This window comes from Lissotriton helveticus, chromosome 1_2 (assembly GCF_964261635.1).
Source record: "Lissotriton helveticus chromosome 1_2, aLisHel1.1, whole genome shotgun sequence".
Classification (NCBI taxonomy): Eukaryota; Metazoa; Chordata; class Amphibia; order Caudata; family Salamandridae; genus Lissotriton; species Lissotriton helveticus.
Genome location: NC_136058.1, coordinates 254415826 through 254436118, shown reverse-complemented (window position 1 = coordinate 254436118; position 20293 = coordinate 254415826). Strand labels below are relative to the sequence as shown.

Sequence of the window (20293 nt, the reverse complement as noted above, 5' to 3'; positions counted from 1 at the left end):
TTAACTGGTAATACTGATATAGCAGGTAAGTCTGGAGTAGTATCAGACTGAACATTCAGGACCATGAAATTCGAAGAATAATTACCTAAGTTATAAACTTCATTTTCTAGATCTAACCCTGTTCTGTGGGGAAGACCTTGTTTGTCTGGAAAACATGTACTGTTAAGAAAAGACATATCTGTTGAGGATGACGTTAACGTGGACCATGCTCCACACGAACCATTATGTGAAAATGGATAAGGAAAGAGTGGCAGAACTCCCTTCGGTGTCTGGAAAGGGGGGAGTCGACCACACACCCAACAATTAGTGGCATTGCTGGTCTGGTGTGAATAATGTAACATGCGGATAAAAGAATTATTTCGCATAGCTAGACGATATGAGAGTTCATGAGGAGGCAGATCACTAAACGTGTGTTCTACTGTAGCATTAGCAGACTTATTTACATGAGAAACTGGAAAATACAAATAAAAAGCATAACTGGTGCAGGTAGTCATAAGGCTGAAAAACAATATGAAACTTAGAAAAACGATACATCGGATTGAGTTTTGACTAACTCTCTCACTATGGGGGTCTATTTTATACATGTCAGAAACCGGTCTAACCGTTTCACCTAGGGGAGGACTTAGACAATCAAACTGGCTGACTTATTTTACTAGACCTTAATTTGAGCTTATACTCCTGTTGCGGAGTTTTCTCTAACTGGGAGGGTTCAATATCATTGTCTTTTGCGGGACAGTCCTTAAGAATAGTACTTTGGCAGTCTTTCAAATCCTCGGTAATGTTCTTAGAAACAGGCTTTAGTCCAAAAAATCTTTTCACATGTGACAGGTGGACCCAGCCCTTCCTGCCTTCCAGCTTGACGGCAGTACGGGTGGCCAGGAGGACCTGTCGGGGTTCCTTCCAGCGAGGCTCCAGCGGACTTGAACGATCAAAATTCCGGACAAGAACCATGCATCCGGGAACGATGTCATGCGGTGCCACCTCGGTATTGTCTGGAAATGCGGCAGCAACCTGTGAACGACAAGAGTTGAGGGCAGACATCAAGGAAGCTAGGTAATCTGTCAGCATATTACTTGAAACATCGGTAATACTTCGAGGTCTAGGTGTACCCCACATATTAGGGGGGCGGCCGAATACGACCTCATACGGGGACAGACCTGATCTGGAATGTGCGACCATGCGCATATAAAACAAAGCGACTGGCAGAGCTACTAGCCAGTCTACACCTTTCTCTTTACAAATCTTGGCAATACGGATTTTCAGGGTCTGATTATGTCTCTCTACTAGAACAGCTGCTTCAGGATGGCGTACACAATGGAACTTCCACTGGTACCCTAACAACAGGGAAATGTGTTTCATAAGCTCGGATGAGAATGGCTGGCCGTTATCAGAATATACGACTCTAGGGAGTCCATAACGGGGGAAGAACTCACGAACCAACTGCTTGGCAGTGGTCGCGGCTGTGTAATCTGGGACTGGATATGCTTCTGTCCACCTGGACAAAGCGCATACAACTACAAGGACATACTTGAAACCTCGACATCGCTCCATCTGAATATAATCCATTTGGAGGACTTCAAAAGGGTGGTCAGGGGGCTGGAAACCACCTTGTTCCACCGGGACACTTTTACCTGGATTAAACTGGCAACATATCATACAGGTACGGACTTTCTGCTTGGCTGCAGCTCGTAAATGCTTGTTGAACCAAATGTTCTGGATACTGTCTAACATAGCTTTTTCTCCTAAATGTGCTGGACTATGTGCGGTATTGATAATGACTTGAACCATGGAGTCGGGGAGAAACCATGTGGCTTTACCCTTCGTTACCCATCCCTGATCTGTCTGGACCCCTCCTTGTTCGGACCATTTCTTGATTTCATCGGGAGTAGCATGTAACTGGATATCTATGACATCTTGAGTAGGGTCCTTAACTGTCATACATGCAGTCTGATCTGGAGTATGTGTCTGTGTCGGGTTAACTGAAATGTCTGGAGTCTGTGCTGTAAGCTTGGCTGTGCGATCTGCTAGATCATTACCTTGAGAAATAATGTCTGTAATTTTCGTATGTGCTTTGCACTTCATGATAGCAATAGATGTCGGTAAGTGTATGGCATCTAACAGAGCTTGAATAAGAGACCATGCTGAATCTTGGTTCCATGAGAAGTCATGAAACCTCTCTCCTGCCAGAGCACTCCAAAGTCGTGTACGACTCCAAATGCGTAGCGTGAATCTGTGTAAACATTAACTTTCAAGTTCTTAGCATATATGCAGGCTTGGGTCAGAGCAACTAGCTCTGCTGCTTGAGCAGACAGGGTGTCAATACGGTGTGTTTCAATAACTTCAGTGTCAGTAGTCACTGCATACGCGGCTACTAGTTCTCCTGTACTTGTTCTCATACATGAACCATCCACATAAAGTGTCAGGTCGGGATCTGGTAATGGAATATCTGTCAGATCTTGTCTTGGCTTTGTCATAGTGTTAACTACTTCCACACAGTCGTGTGTGGCAGGATTTGAATTAACTGATGGTAACAGTGTAGCAGGATTTAAAACGTTGCAGCGTCTGATTTCTATGTGTGGCTGGAACAGTGTCAATTCATAACCTGTTAAACGTGCAATTGTCAAGTGCTGAGTCTGGGTTCGGTTTAAAAGAACTTCCACGGAGTGTGGAACTTGTACTGTCAAGGAATGTCCTAATACTATGGAATCACTTTGTCTGATAGCTAGTGCTGTGGCTGCAACTGACTTGAGGCACGCAGGCAGAGCCTGGGCTACAGGATCTAGTGTGCTCGAAAAATAAGCACAGGGCTTGTATTGTCCTGCTTGATCTTGTGTGAGAACAGATAATGCTGTACCTTCACGTTCAGTGACGAAAAGTGTAAAAGGCTTACTGTAGTTCGGTGTAGCTAGAACTGGAGCTTGGCATAAAGCTTTCTTTAACTCATTGAAACTAAGTGTATGTTCAGATGTCCAAGGGAGGACAGTCGATACGGCTGCCTCCTGTGTCGTTAACTGTATCAGTGGCTTAGCTAGAAATGCATACTGAGGAATCCATTGTCTGCAGTAAGAAGTAAGGCCGATAAAAGCACGTACCTCCTTCTGGGTCTTGGGCTGAGGAAGACTCGCTATTAACTGGATACGGTCTGGTGTCAACTGCCTACCCCACTTGGACAGTAAGTGGCCTAGGTAGATCACTTGCTGTACACAGAATTGAAGCTTCGAAGGGGACACCTTGTGCCCCATCTCGGCGAGAAAATACAAGACTGTAAGTGATGCTCGCTCGCAAGCACGTTCAGAACGGGCTGTGATCAGTAGATCATCGACATACTGGAGCAGGGCAGTGTCAGTTGGCATGTGAATGTTGTCTAGTTGTCTCTTAAGTGCTTGACTGTAAATGCTAGGACTTTCTGTGAAACCTTGAGGAGCTCGTGTGAACATATAGCTCCTTCCATTTAAACAAAATCCGAAAAGAAACTGGCTGTCTGGATGAATGGGGACACTGAAAAACGCGTTCTTGAGGTCTATGACTGTAAAAAATGACGCTTCGGAATCAATGGCTGTCAATAGGGAAGAGATATCTGGGACGACTGGGTACTGGGGAATAATACATTTATTAAGTTCTCGTAGGTCAATCACTAATCGATATACTGGGGGTGCATTTGGATCAGTACGTTTCATGACTGGAATGATCGGAGAATTACATACATTGGAGTCAGTTTCTACAACTACTCCTTGAGCCATAAGCTCGTCAATAATTTTGGATAAGGCTGCTACAGCCTCAGGTGGCAATCTGTACTGTCTGATTCGTGGTAACACTACACCTGGCTTGAGAGTCACACAATGGGGTGTGATTTGCATATAACCTACATCAGTTGGACCTTGCGCCCATAGATGCTGCGGAACATTGGACAATCTCGGATCAAAATCTCGTAATACATAGTGACCCTTGAAGTCACGTAAGAACAGTCGTATTCCCTCTGGGGAACAGCAAATAACTGCACCTAATTCTTTCAGTGTCTTAATGCCTAACAAATTTTCTGGACACGACTTTGTAAGTAACAGATCAGTAGTGCGGGACAATGGACCTACTTCTAGAGTAACTGGCTTAGATATCTCGTTTACAATAGGCTTTCCTGAAAATCCAAGGGAAACATTTCTAGAGGCTGAGAGCGAAGCCCCTGGAACTTCGGCGTGACTAATGGTGGTCCTACTTGCCCCTGTATCAATCAGAAACTTTCTGTCTTTCCCTAGTACTTGACTATGAACATAGGGACCCTCTTGATCTACAGGTATCTCGATGAGAGGCAAGCCTACCTCCCTCTCTAGGCTGTTTCATGAATACGGTTGATACTCTGGATACTCGGACTGTGCATACTGATACATCTGCTGTGTAACATGCTGTGTTGCAGCAATAGGCTGCGGTACTGGAACTGTCTGTTGTGCATTCTGTGGCTGAGAAGTCTGTGAAACTTGTTCTTGTCTAGGCGGACGTGGTCTTTCTTTAGTCTTACCGGTAGCTATGTTGTGTTTCAGAACTGCACACTCGTTTATATAATGACCTGGCTGTTTACAATAATTGCATGTCCCTTTAACGGGAACTGCAGGATGACTTGCTTGATTCGGACCCCTCTTCTGACTGTCTTGAGGAACAGATTGTGCAACTAGTACTTTCATTTTCGTGTCTTTCATACGTTTTCTTTCGTGATCTTGCTCTTCTCTGATTCTATTCTGGTGGTACTGAAGCATCTGTAACATCTGGGACGGGGTATTAGCTTGCCAGGTACTTTCGACTTTCAGAACTCGATTCTTAACTTGTGGACTTGAATTCTCGACTAATTTAGTAACAAAAAGATGAGGGTATGACTCGCTACTTGTCTTGAGGCCACTGTTTATAATAAAACATTTTTCAAATCTAGAATAAAAATCACTAGTGTCTTCGTCTTGTTTCTGTTTACAGGCTGAGATTGCATCCCAGTCTTCCTTTTTAGTGGCTAATAATCTTGGCAAAACTTGAATTAACAGCTCTGGTAATTCTTTACATTTTTCTCCAAGACCGGTACCTGGTACTCGTATCTTATCTTCAGCTTCTAGAACTGCCCAATCGATCTTTTTCTCTCCCACCTCCCATTCTTTTTCCTTGAGTTTTTCATATACCCCTGCGGGCAACAGGACCTTTAGCATTTTAATAATATCTGGATACGTGTATTCTCCCATACGGAGCATGTCTTTTAATTCTCGGTGGAACCCTGCTGGATCTTTGTCATGACAGGGAACTAATTTCTTCATTTCTAAGAGTTCCATCTTTGTAATCGGGGTGTAAACAAACACTCGTTGCATTTCACCATCTGTTGTCCTGACTGGGTGTACTTCTCGTAACGGATTCTGTCTATCTATGTAAAAGGGTTTACTTTCTGGGGGTGAGACATGAACAAAATGCGGGTTCAGAAACGTTCTATATTTGTGACGCTGTTCTAGAATGACACTAATTAAATCGGTACCTAAACCTTTCCATCTATACTGGAGTAACTCGTTCAGGACATCGTGTAACGGACCTGGATCAGAATGTTGACCCTCATACAGAGTAATGAGGTGCTGGATCATATACATACCCACCAGTCGTTGCTCGGCTGGGGGCAATTTCAGAAACATTTGTGCCACTATTTCATCTGGAAAAGTGGTAGAATCAGTAATCCATCGGACTGCTGATCGGGCTAGTTCTTGTTCATGCATAGTACTTAATTCACTGTAACCGATTCGTGATTTCAGAATGTGATCGGTAGCTTGAAATACTTGTTCTAGAGAGCCTTGTTCTGGTGCCGGATGATGAAAAACTGTCTTGTGTTCTAGGCATAAATGGCGATCTGGAAATCTAGATTTTCCTACATACGCTATTCTAGTGGGATTCTCGTCGTCTACCTCTTCAGTAGAAGAGTCATTCTCTTTCTCGCTTACTTGTGCTGCTTTACGTTGTTCATGTAACTTTATTATTTCTTTACGAATTCTCTTGTACATACTCTCTATACTACTGATAGTTCTGTGTTTACCCTCGGCTATATTATCACTCCACCTTGTCAGGATTTTCATTTCGGCTGGATCTTTGGTCGGATAATCTTGTTCTCTTATTAAACAATTAATCAGAAACTTTAATAGCATGAGCTGGATCTCAGCTTTCCTTTGAGACATGGCTTCGCCAATACTTTCTGGATCATCCCCTGTACGGATGAAACGATATATTCTGTCTAGATCTCCTTTCATATCTGGTAGGGTGTCTAAATACCCGGTCACCCGTCTTACACGGATGGAATATATTACTGTACTATCATCACCTGCGACTGGATCATAGCGGCATTCAGTGAGAGCTCGTCGGATATCTGCAACGGACTTAAATTTGGGCGTACGCTGTAACGCACATTCATGTAACTCGACTAATGTTAAACGTTGGTGTGGTGGCGGGGTACCAGGAGGACCTCCTCCTGCGGCCCCTATACTGGAATCGTCGACTGACACTCTTCGTGCTGGCAGAGTGGGAAATTGTAATGTAGGCTGGACCGGGGGTACCGTAGCGGGTACTGCAAAGGGTGCCCCGGTGTCTGGGGGAGCAGGAATTGCCTGATTTACAGGGACTGGCGGAGCAGGATTTGCATATTCCGGGACTGTGTCGTCCAAATAGGACGAGATGAAAATATCAGCTGCGGTCGGTTTGTGACGTAGCTTGGTCGGAACTAATGGTGGCGGAAAATTACTGGATGCCTCCGGGGTCGCTTTTGGCAAGCCCTCGGCAAGAAGAGGATACATACCCTTAATGAGGGCATGCCTCTGTCTGTCGGACTGTTCGGTTTTGACTCGTTCACCTATCTCGATTAATTCCCTTTCTTGGGCTCGTTCTAAAGATTCTCTACTTAATTCTGACTTTCTGATTTCTTTTTCGGTTCTCTTATGAGATTCTTTGCGCCATAACTCGATGGCATCTTTCTGTGACTGTCTGGCTTTCTTTTTCCATAATGCTTCTTCTACTCGCATGATGCACTCGGCATCCCATGTGCCTGATACAGGCCATCTATACTTTTCCTCTAACTGTTTGGTATACTCTACCCATAAATCTAGATATAATATGGCACTTATGCCATGCTTTTGATACATAAAATGACCTGGACTGTCCCTAGGCGGGACAGGAACTGCTGCTTCTAGCAGACCTTTTCTGGTTTTTAGCTGACGTAGTTTAGAAAATAAGGGCATGACTGAACTGTAACCTAGACACAATACGCAATTACAATACACAATGAACACGATAAATACTCCACATTCATACCACGACATTACAATACATGAAAAACATTTAAAATAACAGTTCGAACAGAATACTACCTGGAATACTGGAAACAGAATACATGAATTTTCTCGAGAAACAGAACTGACTAGAACAGAAACTAGATGTACTGCTAAAACAGTACGAAACTCACCGGTCTCATAAAGAGACACGTTAGGACCCGCATCCACCAAAGTGGACACTTCGTTTTGGGTCTGTGTACCACCAACCCACGGACCAGAGTCAATTAGATTGACCCTGTCTAGATACTACCCCAGCAATGGTACTCACCGGGCAGCAAGAACGGAAGGCCTCGGACTGGACTGGACTGCTTCGACGCCGGACGGACGAACTTCGGACTTCAGTTACGGGTGGGCCTCCGGATACCTCGGACCTTGGACTCTCGGCTTGGGCTCTGGTCGGGACTCGCCGCGTTCCTCCACCGCCTCGTCTGGATGCTGGACCGCCACCTCCGTCTCCTCCGTGGGCCTGAGGGATACTTGAAGCAGAAATATCTGCCGGTGCGCAGAAGAGTTCCGTCACGGCTGCAGAGGGTCAGGGGGCCGGCGTGGCTTCGCCGGCGCGTGGGGAAAGGGCAAGTCCCTATTCGGGCGCCATTATGTGGTATATAAATAATTAATACCGGATCTAGGTTTTACTGGACATAGTAATAACAGATAGCTCAATAAATAAGAGTCAAGATTCGAGGTAGTAGGAGTTTGCAGGTTTAATACAGCATAAAGGACAGGAACAGGACAACCTGCACAGGAATAGGATGACAGGGCCCTGCAGGGGGGACAGGGAATGAGCGCGCTGACTTTAATAACAATACACAAGCATATATACTAAAACAGTTGCATTGCAATACATATGATAGGCGGAGCAGTGGGTGTGGTCAATAGCAGTCGCGAAAGATAAGGGTGAAAGTAGGTGTAACAGGAGGCGTATACATAGACATGTGATGTAAACGTAACAGAATATGTCATAAATGGGGCGGAAACATGGAGGGGGCTACCTGAGGAGCCGGGACCTCTAACCTAATGGTGCGCGCAAACTGACAATGACGTGTTACTAGGAGAAGCTGGGGGCTATGAACTCTGCGCTAGGAGTAGAGACTGAAGTCTGGAGAGTCAGGGCGACATGTACCTAAACCCTATCTAGTATCTAATGTTTAGAGGACATGTTGATATAAACTAAGAGTCAGGAGGGGAGAGGCTAACAGACTCTAAGACTGGAGCATGCATTATTCTACATGTAGTGCGTGATGAAGAATATTAAATGACCATTAATACAGTATTTCTCTTACATGGAGACGTAAAGGCTAGACAATGACGGAAACTATTGATGCGATTCAGTAGCTTAGGAATGCAGAGAAGGAGGGCTGGACTGATAACTAGAATCATAACATACTCTTGGCAGACTCGTAGGCAGAGCCAGGCCGAGCCGGGCACTGTGAGGCAGGAAGTAAGTGAAGGGTCGAGGATACAGGTGGGGGCTGTATCGCTCCTCAGCGAGGGTTCAGGAGACAGGAGCTGAATCTGGTGTCCGGGCCCATTTGAGGCCTAGAAACGGGGACTTTACAATGAAATAACGTGCATACTGAGAAACGTGGCAACGTAACTTTACATAGGCCTGATATTCGTAGCTTTCACGAGAACTGGAAACTGGCATACTAGAGATGGACACAACTGTAATTGCGTCTTTAATCGAACATGGGGAATACATATGCATATTAATCATGCACACATAACATAAGATGGAGGACACGTAGGGACACAGAACATGGCAAAATTTACTTTTCCACAACTTCTTCAAGTTAAGTTCTGGCCTGCATAATGTTTTAAAAAGATCTCTAAACCATGCACTGAAGACTTCTTGTTTGTTTTAAAATCTTTGTCCATCAATGGATTAAACACCTTTGAGAGATGTTTTCAATTTGTATGATTCGACAGGCCTTAAGACCATATTCTGTATTGTCATTGAAAATTGAAGTCTTTGTTGGTTTTTTTTTTTTAAACTTGCTAAACAGCAGCGTTTTTGGTGAAAATCATCCAATCCTGTGAATGACTGCGAGGAGTGTGTAGTATTCATATAATCTTGCCAACTTCGATTTTTGGGTATTTAAATTTGAACACTACTAATCAGGTTAGTGTATTAAAAGACAAAAGTGCACAACCTGTGCAGTGTGGCCTTTGTATGGAGGGTTTTGGTGTCACTTACAGCATGTTGCTATGCACGTAAATCACAGCCCAGACTCTGCCTCAGCAGCGAGTTACTTGGTTTGCTGCACAAAGTATTTCTTTTCAGCTCTGTGGGGGTACGGCTGGATCCGGAAGAGGGGCAACTAGGGATGCTGGAATTGTATGCAGCATCAACACAATAGGGCAATTACTCTGTAGGGGGTAACTCCAGGACCACATTTTTCTGTTTAGTCCAATAATATGTTCACATCTCACCATGAATCATTGTCTCCTTGCCATTGGTCAGTCTTATCCTTGAAATAGGTGTGGTAACTGGCATCCAAGTTCGTTGTCTCTCTCACTGATAAAAGAGAAAATAAAGTCTGGCTTACCTACAAAAGTAGGAAATTTCCAAGGTACTTTAAAAGTTCTTGTATAAAAGCCTATGAAAGCTATTTCTTTTTGTTCCTTTTATCTCAAAGTTTGCTACAAAATCCATCATTTTATCCCATTGTTTGCGAAAGATTTGCATGGGAAATGGTGAAAGGCCTCCCAAAAATGCTGTGTCCTGTTAGTGAACCCCGATGCTTTACCCTCCTTCCCCCGTGCACCGTTCAGCCACACCACTCTCAACTTTCACCAGCCGCCACTGTGGGTGTCTCCGCGTCTGTGTTCTTGCCATCAGGACTCCGGTGCACAGTCATCTGCTAGATAGTCTTTACATAATCAGTCTCCCTCGGTGACCTCAATGCTTTCCCGGTGCCTGTCATGGACCGGCTGCAAACGCATCTCTCTTGATGGGATTCCCCTCTCACCAGAGTTATCTTAAGGCTCTTGCCCCTGGATTACCACAGGCCTGTGTTGATTGATCGGATCCTCATATAGGACCCATGACTGGGGTCATTGAGGAAGTCCGAACAAGACCACGTCCAAATCTCTTGTGAAACCCCAAGGGCGGATGATACAAATGGTCGAGTATGCTCTCTTCAGCAGGCTTCAGGTTCACTGGGTATAACAGATGGTTTCTGGGTGACCAGTCTCACAACGCCAGGGACGCCTTGTTACCCTCCAGGTATTTCTCAGACATATTGCTCAATGCTGGATGTGCGGTGCTCCTTAAGTGGTTCTAGTGATTCACTTGACAATTACTGATGACCGTCCGTGATCTTCCATTTGATGGGTCTATCACACTCTTTTCGCTCATAATCTTCTTTGCGATGTAGTTCAGTGGCCTTGTGCCACCATCTTGTGCTCATCGCTATTCCTTGTGACGTGGCATCGTGTCACTTTTCTCCTCTTTCCTCTTATTCTTCATGACCTGGCATCGTGCCACACTCTTCTCCCTTTTGACCAGGCCTCTTGATGTGACATGCACTTCACATGGACCTCCCTGGTCATGTCCTGTTCTAGGACTGATTCTCTTCTTCTCTGTCTCCTGACAAGACCTCTCAATTTGACTTTCTCTTCACAGTGACCTCCCTGGTCGCAGTCCTGTTGTATCTGTAGCACCTGGCTCTTGTCTTGTTGGTTGCCCATGACTCTTCTCGAGAATCTCTCATGGGTCCTCTTTCTCCCTGTGGACCTCTCACAGGTCCCATCCTTTAGGATCTTCTTGGTGCTCAGCTTCATGAGTGGAAACTCACCCTTCTTCCTTCGCCTCTTTTTCACTTGAGGACACACAGCTTGCGCCTCGAGGCTATGCCGTCACGGGTCAGTGCTGTTGGTCATTTATCTGGACAATGTTTACTTGAAACTTGTGCAGTAACCACCCATGGCCAGCAGGTGGTACTGCAGCATTATTCCTGGGCCCCAGAAGCATTCTGACCCTGCAAGCCTCGTCTCCCCCTCTCTCTCTGACTGTGCTTTCTTTGCTTATAGGGGAGGCTACCCTCTCTGCTGCGTGCATTCAGAGGAGGTAACTGAGGGGGGCATGCAATGCTGGTGCAGCGCTTTCTACTGTTCATGCAAATGCGGGGTTTTGAAACTTGTGGACTTACAGCCAGTTTGGGCCGCCGCACCCAAGTTCTTCATAGGGTTGTGCAGCCACAGGCTATGGCCGCCTTTCAGGTGCTGCTGGGGTGCCTGTGTACACCACCTGGGGAAAAGTCAGTCTCGACAACTCTGCCCGCTCCCCAACACGTTAGGCAGGTCCCTCTGCTTTCGGGCGCCGTGGCACACCGCACCTCCCCACTGGGACACGTATGACAGGCTGGGGCAGTCTGAGGCTGCTGCCGCAGGTACCAGCATCCCTTCTCGGGCACTCCTACCGGTAAGGGCCACTGCAGAACATCGATAACAGTCCTTTACAGTGGGAGGGCTCTTCTCCCTTCCCTTAGCCCTGGATCAGCTCACTTGTGCTGCATCACATAGGGAGCATGTGTGGGCGCCTCGATTGGCCGGGGACACCCAACGTCGGCCCTGCCCTCTCCTTGTTTGCTCTTGGGTGTCGTCCTCTAGCCCCTCAAAGGCATTGCAGATGCAGGGACCGCCTCTTGTGGTGCAGGTAGACAGCCTGCAGGCATCTTGATCCCAGTTCTTGCGGAGACGTCTTGTCCCGCCACTGCTCCCTGTTGCTGGCAGCAGGCGCATGTGGTGCCTAAAGCATGGGCCATACTATCCCGCCCCACTCAGAACTTCAGAGTCACAGCCAGCCTACACGAGGGTCAGACCCGCTTGTTGCCATTGTAAAGTGTAGGTCCATTGCCCTCTTGCTGCCATGGACATGACCACACAGACACATAGTCGGGGTAACTAGAACTGGCCCAAGGAATGTGCTCCTGACCCCTTTTATTAGCAAGATCACCTGACTGGTGACACCTGTGATGAATGGGTGTGGGGTGAGTGTACAGGCCAACCTTTGAGGAGTGGCTGGTTACATAGGTTTTCTCGAATTTGGGAGGGATGAGGAGAAGGTTGTTGGAGCTTAGTTCGGGTCTATTTTTTGGCCTGCTTTGTGAGTTTGTTAGCGAGGTTACTTAGGATTTCCAGAGTAGAGAGCTTGTGTATTATGCAGGCTATTTTGAATAAACTCCTCGCTTCATTAGGTAACCTGTTAAGTTTCAGGAGAGTGGCAGTGATGTGATTGAATCGCCTCTCTCCAGAGAACAGTCTAGCCACTGCGTTGAATGTTGACTTCATTGGCAGAAGATGGGTTATTGGAGTTCCAGTAATTGTTGTGTTGCTGTAGTCCAGCTTGGATAGGATGAGGTTTTGGATTGCGGCCCTCAGGTCTTCAGAGGGGATAAATGGCTTTGATTTTTTTTTTTTATGTTTGAAAGTGTAGAAGGCACTCTTTACAGAAGCATTGATATGTTCTTTCATATTCCGGCTTTTGTCGAGAGTAATCCCAAGGGATTTGACAGAGATAGCTGTAGATAGTTTACAGTTTAGTTCAGTTAGATTGTCGAGCCAATGGTGGATGGGTTAGGGATTGCTTTTAGGGTTGAAGAGGAGTTTGGGTTTGTTGGGGTTTAATTTTAGTTTTTTTTGAGAAGCCATGTGTGTATCAGGGAGAGAGTGTTGTAGAGATGTTGGAGGGCTGTGAGTGAGGTGATTTTGAAATAGATTTGGGTGGGAAGCAATTCTGGCTTGTTTCGGGATGAGTGCAAGAGGTCCATGTTAAGGTTGGAGTGTAGGGGATAGGGTTGATCCTGGAGTGACCCATTGGTTAACAGATGTTACTGTTGCTGTAGACTTGTTTTATCTTGATTACGTTAGATCATTCATTCAGGTATGTTGAGAACCATTGTGGGATGGTGCCGCTGTTGCCTTCCCCCTTGTGCCAGGGTGTTGAGAAGAGTGTTGTGGTTGACAGTGTCAAAGGCTACTGAGATGTCCCGGAGGATGATGAGAAAGGCATCCCCCTCGTCAAAGGGAGCTGTGTAGTCCATCAGTGATGTTCATGATTGCAGTCTCTGTACTGCAGCCTTTCCTAAATCCAGATTGGAATGTGTTGTGTAAGTTGAATTTCTCAATGGAATTGTTTAATGGAGAGAGGACACATTTTTCAATGGTTTTACCAAGTAGAAGGAGGTTGGTGATGGGTCTGTAGTTATTGAGGTAGTTTGGATCGGCGTCAGGTTTCTTGGAAATGGAGGTAATTTGGCCAAGTTTGAGGGATGCTGGCAGGAGCCTTTGTATAAGGAGTTGATGATATTCGTCCAGGTTGACGCAATGATGTGACTGAGTGCCTAGTTATGAGTTTGGCATTCCGATGGACTGCCAAACCCATGGTGGTAGCATACTCTTATTCCAAGTTAGACAGACAGACCGTCATGGGTCTGCTGCTACCACCAGGGATCTGCTATAGCTGGCAGTCTTGCAACAGTTTGAGACCCACAATATGCTGGCGGTGCTGCTGCAGCACCGCCAAGCATGTTACGAGTTTCCTCACCACCACAGTTTTCATGGCAGGAAGCCCGCCATGAAAGTGTGGCTTTGAGGAAACTAAGGGGACCCTACTGGGCCCCCTGTTGCCCCAGGGCCAGGGGATGCATGCAGGGCCCCCCTGTCTGAATGAAACCTCAGTTCCTCCACGGCATGGACTTTACAGACCATGGCATGTAGGAACGCTCTTTGGCGGTCACAAGGCGATGCCTTCCTAAGTCTCACATATAAGCCATAGCAAGGCACCGCCAAATTGGGACCACCTGACCTGGATTCCAGTCAGATTTGGCTGCGGTATCAGTACAGGTTTGACAGTGTGGCAGTGGAGCGCTGGCATGGCAGCCCGCTGCCACACTGCCAAACTCGTAATCAGGTTCCGAGTTTTTTGACAAGGGGAGAGGGGCAGAGAGGTGTGAGGTCGACTTTATGGATGATAGTATTTCCTTGATTTCCTTTTCAGGTAAGATTTCAAATTTGGACCAGTTTGCATTCCTTTTATGGATGGAGGTGCTCAGCGCTGTGGCTCTGGTATTCTGAGGTGTTGGCATTGTAGAGATAGACATCATTTGGTGAGGAGGTATGTGGCGGCCAATGATGGAGGCATGGTCTTTGTTGGCCGGAGAAGGGGGAGGTCCAGTGCATGTTATCTTGTCTGAAAAGAATTTAGCAAACTCTTCACATCGTTTGGTGGAGGCATCTGTAGGATGTTGCGAATGGTTTGGTTTTTGATGATCTTGAAAAAGTCTTTGGGATGATTTCTGGAGTGGTCTAATTGGGCTCTGAAGAAGGCATATTTTTCTCTGTAGATGTCTTTTATACTTTAGGCGTTGTGTAGAGAAGTAATAGATGAGCTAGAAGAGCGTTGGTGGCTCCATTTTCTGTCAGTCATTCTGAGTTGTCGCCTCTCATTGTTAAGGTCTGTGTTGAACTGTGATCTGGAGGGGGAACTTCCCCGATTTTTTTGAAGTTGTCATTTTAGTGTTGTAGTGAGAGGCAAGTTGTTCGGTGGTTGACCTTTCGGGTGGTTCATCATAATTATTACAATATCACTTTCTAATTAATTCATTAAAAATACAATCCATCAGCAGAAGCGATCACCCCCTGCTGTAATGAAAAACATTTATTGAAAAGCTAGCTTTAGTTTTAATAACGGCTGTGTTGAACAGCCCTTTTTGGTGTTTCTTTCTGTCTTGCAGCGCAGCAGGGTGTAAAGAGAAAAAAAATTAAGCATTTAATTCTGTTTCCTTCCTACAACGTTTTACCACAGTGGACACCATTTTACTTTCATGTACTTTAAGAATTAACCCAAAACATAATACCTTGATATATTGCCGTAAAACAACACTGACTGTCCATGTGGAAAACATTTCTATCAAGAAAGTAAGTAACATCGTCCATAGGTTTCTACTAAAAAGAGTGGTGGCCTGTTGTCTAAGTGCTTTATGATCAATTTCCATTTCAAACCCCATTAACAACTTGCACAATTTCTGTCTTCACCCCTTCGACGCTCATGACGAGCTGGGCTCGTCATGAGGTAGCCTCCTCGCACGCTCATGACGAGCCCAGCTCGTCATGAAACATGCGGTTTTGAAAATCTCAGCACAGGAGCGGAATTTCGCTAGCGCGCATGCGGTTAAACACAGGGCTAGCTGACTTTCGCTCGTTACAGGCTCAGCCTAATTTCATTAGGCACTTGACAAATTAAATTGTGATGACTTTCTTTTGATTCAGAGAAGGAGTCTGGCACCAAGCCAGCTGGCAAAGAGGAAGCAGGGAAGTTCCTCCGATGATGAAGATTGGCACCCTGATGATGTGAGTTTTAATTTAATATCTTTCTAACATTTTCTTTTACTGTAGTTTTTAAATACCATGTCTGTGAGCAAGTGTTGGTTAGAGCCTATTGGTTCTATACATACCTCTTTGCTGAGCTGCTTAAATAGCCATTGTGTGTGCAGAATGCAGAACCACGTTTGGTCACGTGTAGTAGCATTATTATGTGGCACTGTTGTCATGTAGTTCTTTATATCATCCCGCAAAAAAAGAATAATCTTTTAGGAGCCTCAATAGACTCCTATGATTGTAATACATTTAAAGACGTTTTACCATGCACTTGCATGAGTTTGCAAAAAAAAGTTCCACGTGGAAAAAATGTGTTTGCTAAAATCAACCAATATTTACCTGAAACGAACTATTTGGTTGTAGCACAGACCAACTAACTAAGGACAGGTAGCCGGGTCTTTTAGAGTTGTTCTGGAATATCCTGAGTTAGTATACCCTCAATTCTGTAGGGAGTCACTTTAACATGATGGCTTTTTCCAGTGTAGCTGGCTTTGGCGTACATTTCTTGGTAAGGTAGTTGCTTGTATGTAGCACCAAGACACTAATAACACCCACTTAAAAAGTATTTGTAATTTGTACTATTACATTTGTTTAGGACACTAAAGATGTTACTGCTCACAAAGCTTACCCAGCCTTTTCATTCTCCCACGTATCTACAAACTCATTATTTACTGCGCGTGGAAACTCGTGTACAAACTTATGTTTTTTATGCTCCTATCAGGTTGAGCATTTAATTAACTCCCCTTTGCTTATTACAGTACATGGATGTTTTCTTTCCCTATTTTAGCAAATTATATTCTTGAGGTTGGGTGGTACAAACCGTTCCTTAAAGCTCTGCTTGCCTCCTGGTCTTCCTAGAATCTCATTCATCAAGGATGTGCTAGATACGGAGAAAGTTCCTCACATACTTAGAATTGTCTCACTCTGCCATCATTCTTTAAGGGCAAATGTAACTGCTGTACCTGATCTGCTTTGGGCTTCCTTGCGCGTCTCATAAGTAGCCTGTGATTCCCAGTGTGATTTGGGTTGCTTTGTAGACTAACCTAAAATGGTAAAACCCAGAAATTCCTCTTGAGATTTATATCATGATGAGTCTGAAGACCTACATTAAAGGGTTACACTTGAGTCTGATCAGCCGGGTTGCTTTTAGGAGAAGGATGTAGGAGGAAAGCCAGGAATTAATAACTTTATAAAATCTTTTTTAATATCTAAAACCCTGATTGTCATTTTTGCTTATTTAAATTAAATGCGTTACTTCCTATATTTAGTCACTAGGGTGTTCAGGTGTTACTGAGGGGAATATATAGGAGCAGATGCTAACAGCTACGCCTGACTGTTTTTTGTTGTCTGCTGTTATTTATGGCACTTGATTTTTTTGTTTTTGTCGGGTCTATTTACCCTAACCCTTCTCTTTTTTTTTACGTGGGCTTATGGCCTAGCCGAGTGTGCAAGAATCACTAAAAAATGTCCATAGGTCCATCATGAACACAGAAGGATGTGATGCTTGTGCTCTTTGCGAGTCTGGTTAAGATATTCTATGTGTGCCATACCTTTTGACCCCTCCCAAAGGCACCTGGGGCTTTTGCTTTTAGTTGTAGGTGACTGAGACTTATCAGTTTACTCAGCCGATGAGTCTAACTCTTTGTGAGCCCACACTTCTGCATGCCTGTTGAAGTTTGTTCTGCTTCAATTCCCAGTCCGCCTGCAGTAGAACACTTTTCAAAACCTGTAGTGTACCCAAGAATGGTCTCTATACTTGATGCATCTAGCATCAAAATAGCTACTTGTGTTTGCAAATGGCCTTCCGTCCAGGAACAAGTCCCAATTTTACTCCAGAAGAAAAAATCTTACAAGTCCTTTTTATAGTAAGGTGTCTTTTGTTCCCCACATAAATTCTGCAGTTTAAATTACACACTTGGGGAGGGTAGGACTTGTCAAGCTGTCCAGCAGGAAGGCTGCTTTCATTTCAGCTCCATATGGTGTTTGCATGAACCAGGATCTTTACCTGCTCATTCTTGCCAGAGTCCTTGAACTTCCCACTAACTCTTGTTGGGGGCGGGGGCGGTGACAAATGAGGGGCTAAGACCAGCTGAGTAGAGGGAGATATTTCATGCTTCTAGCAGAGCAGTAGGAGAGGAGGTTTTTGTTTTATCCTGGAAGCAGCTCACCACATCGGTAAGTAAAGATCCAGAGTTTAAATGAGTGCCCATGTCTGTGAGTCACAGCTGAAGACCAAATTACGTAAAATGGTGCTTTGACAGTTGGGACACATGCGGGGAGGTACGCAAGCTCTGTGATGTCAGAAGGGCCCTAGATGTCAGGTTTGACAAATGGCAATCCAAACAGAATGTGCTGAAAGTTGCAATCCCAATCCATCATGTGATAGCTAGACCTAGAGACCTCATTAGAGCAAAGTATCTTTTAGATGGCATTTAAGTGGAAGGGTAAAGAAAGGGGGATTGACATTAATTTCTTTAATCCTAATGTAGCCAAGAGCAAACAAAAGGGGGAAAGACTGATGTCATGGTGCCATTCTGCTAGATAAAGACCAAATACTCGCAGCCCTAGGGAGAACAGCGCACACTAACTGGGCTGAATTGGAGATTCAGTAAAGTAAATGAGAGGGTAACCACACAGGAAGAATAGACTAGACATTGAGGGGAGAAGGTTATGAGTCCATGGTCATGCAATAATCTGCAAGTCTTAAATCTGGTCAAAAACACAATGGTGTTGATGAAGAAGAGATCCCTGCGCAACAGGATGATTCTGGAAACCGAGGTAAGATGAAAACAAATCATAGTTTTGAGGTTGCTAATTGGTACTGAGGGTCGAAACCACAAACACCCTGATTAATAAGGAACTTAGAACTCATTGACTAGCATAATCCCCAATATGTGGACAAATGCCATAGCCATAAATACAATAAAATCAAACTAGGACTCCATCCTACAGCAGAACAGTAGTGATACCACAATTATCTTTAGGTTCTCTGTCTTGAGAGACCCACCCAGAGAACATCTTGACGGATGCAAAAGCCAAGTGAGCTCTAAAATAGCAAGGTCTCAGAATCCTGCTTCTCCTAGTTCTGACCCTCTAGTCTAGAGGATGCAAATAGAATTAGGACTCTAAATACACTGAAAATATGTTAATAGATTTGGGCATGCAAGCGGGCCCTCTTCCAGACCCGTTTAAACTTATGAGGGGAACAACTATATTTTCTGAGATTTAATGAGAATGTTAAACAATAACTTGAAATCATTAATGGTTATGTCTGAATGTTTGTGGTTTTAACATGTACATTGTTTGACCACGTTTTAGTAGTCGGAGGGAAATGTTCTTTGCCCAATATTTTGATCATACTTGGTTTAGTAACCAGCAGTTTTCCCACTAGAAGCTCTTATAAAACTGCCTGTGGTTACTTTGAGAGTACTACATTGACTTAGGTGAAGCTTTTAATGGTAAATTCACTGCTTGTGCTGTATGTTTTGATTTGCTGACAAAACAATAAAAACTTCTAATAAAAAAAGAACAAAATGCCAACTGTCCATGTTGATTAAAAAGTTTTCTTTTTCGATAGGCCAACCATCTCATGAAAACTGGTAAGGGTTCCTCCCCCTATCGCAATAATGTCTGATAGCCTACCAAAATCACAGAAAAGACAAAGAATCCAGAGTTTGGTAGATAGAATATTCTTGAACATAAATAAACACACAAGACCATCACATGTCGTTTTGGCAAGAAAGGCCTACTCTATTTGCAAAGTCTGATCTTTCACAGTTCCATTATTTTCCTAGTCTTTACTTCAATGACATTCTGCTCTTTACGCAAAGTTCATATTTTCTGCGGTAACCCTCTTTAAACTTTTCTGTTGATATATCACACATCCCCACTTTTACCCACGGCCAATGCGCCATTCTTCGATTTGTCCCCCAGTTCTCGTCATTGGATTCTCCTCCCCTACAATAGTTTCTCCCTTTCCCTCACATTAAAGTATCTTAGCTGCCCCTAATGATCCCACCTGCTTTTTTGCAGATCAGATGTTTATATTAGTGCTGCCTCTGCCACGTACATGGGGCTCAATCACATCCCACAGGGCACATGTAAAGTGTAGGTGCCCTGTAGTTTGCATCCTAATCTCTGAACTCCACCAAGAAAGCATGCATTTCTAACATAGTTGGTTCATTGAAATGAAGAAAGAATTGTGCTGGGGAGAGGAGTTGGCCTAACTGCTAGGGCAGTCGGCCTAAAATCTGGGAAACCGGGTTCGAGTCTCAGCAAGGATGCGCAACGTCCTGAGATTCTGGGCAAATCACTTAATCTACCCATGCCTAACAAAAAGTAAACCTGTTTAACATATGAGTTTTTGTTTAAACCAGGCCTCACCAACATAAACTCTGAAAATGGGAGTCCAAAATCCATGTTTTGATTATTAGGTATTTGATAGAAGATGGCCATGGTTCCCAAGGCCAGCTGAGCACTTTACAGATAACTTTTCTTGTAGCAGGATAGTTTCATATAAAAGGTGTGTCAGACCTTTTCAGGGGCATCAGATTAGGCTGGGGCTACTGGGCTGAAATTGGTGG

At 44.6% G+C, this 20293-nt stretch overlaps 1 protein-coding gene across 1 annotated transcript in view; it reads left to right on the top strand.

Annotated features, from left to right (window-relative positions):
• The window catches only part of RAD54L (RAD54 like), a 159766-nt gene that overhangs the window by 9185 nt on the left and 130288 nt on the right, over positions 1-20293 (top strand). Inside the window, exon 2 of the mRNA XM_078671697.1 lies at positions 15603-15683. Within this exon, the coding sequence (XP_078527823.1) occupies positions 15603-15683 (81 nt within the window). The remainder of the gene's footprint in view (positions 1-15602; positions 15684-20293) is intronic.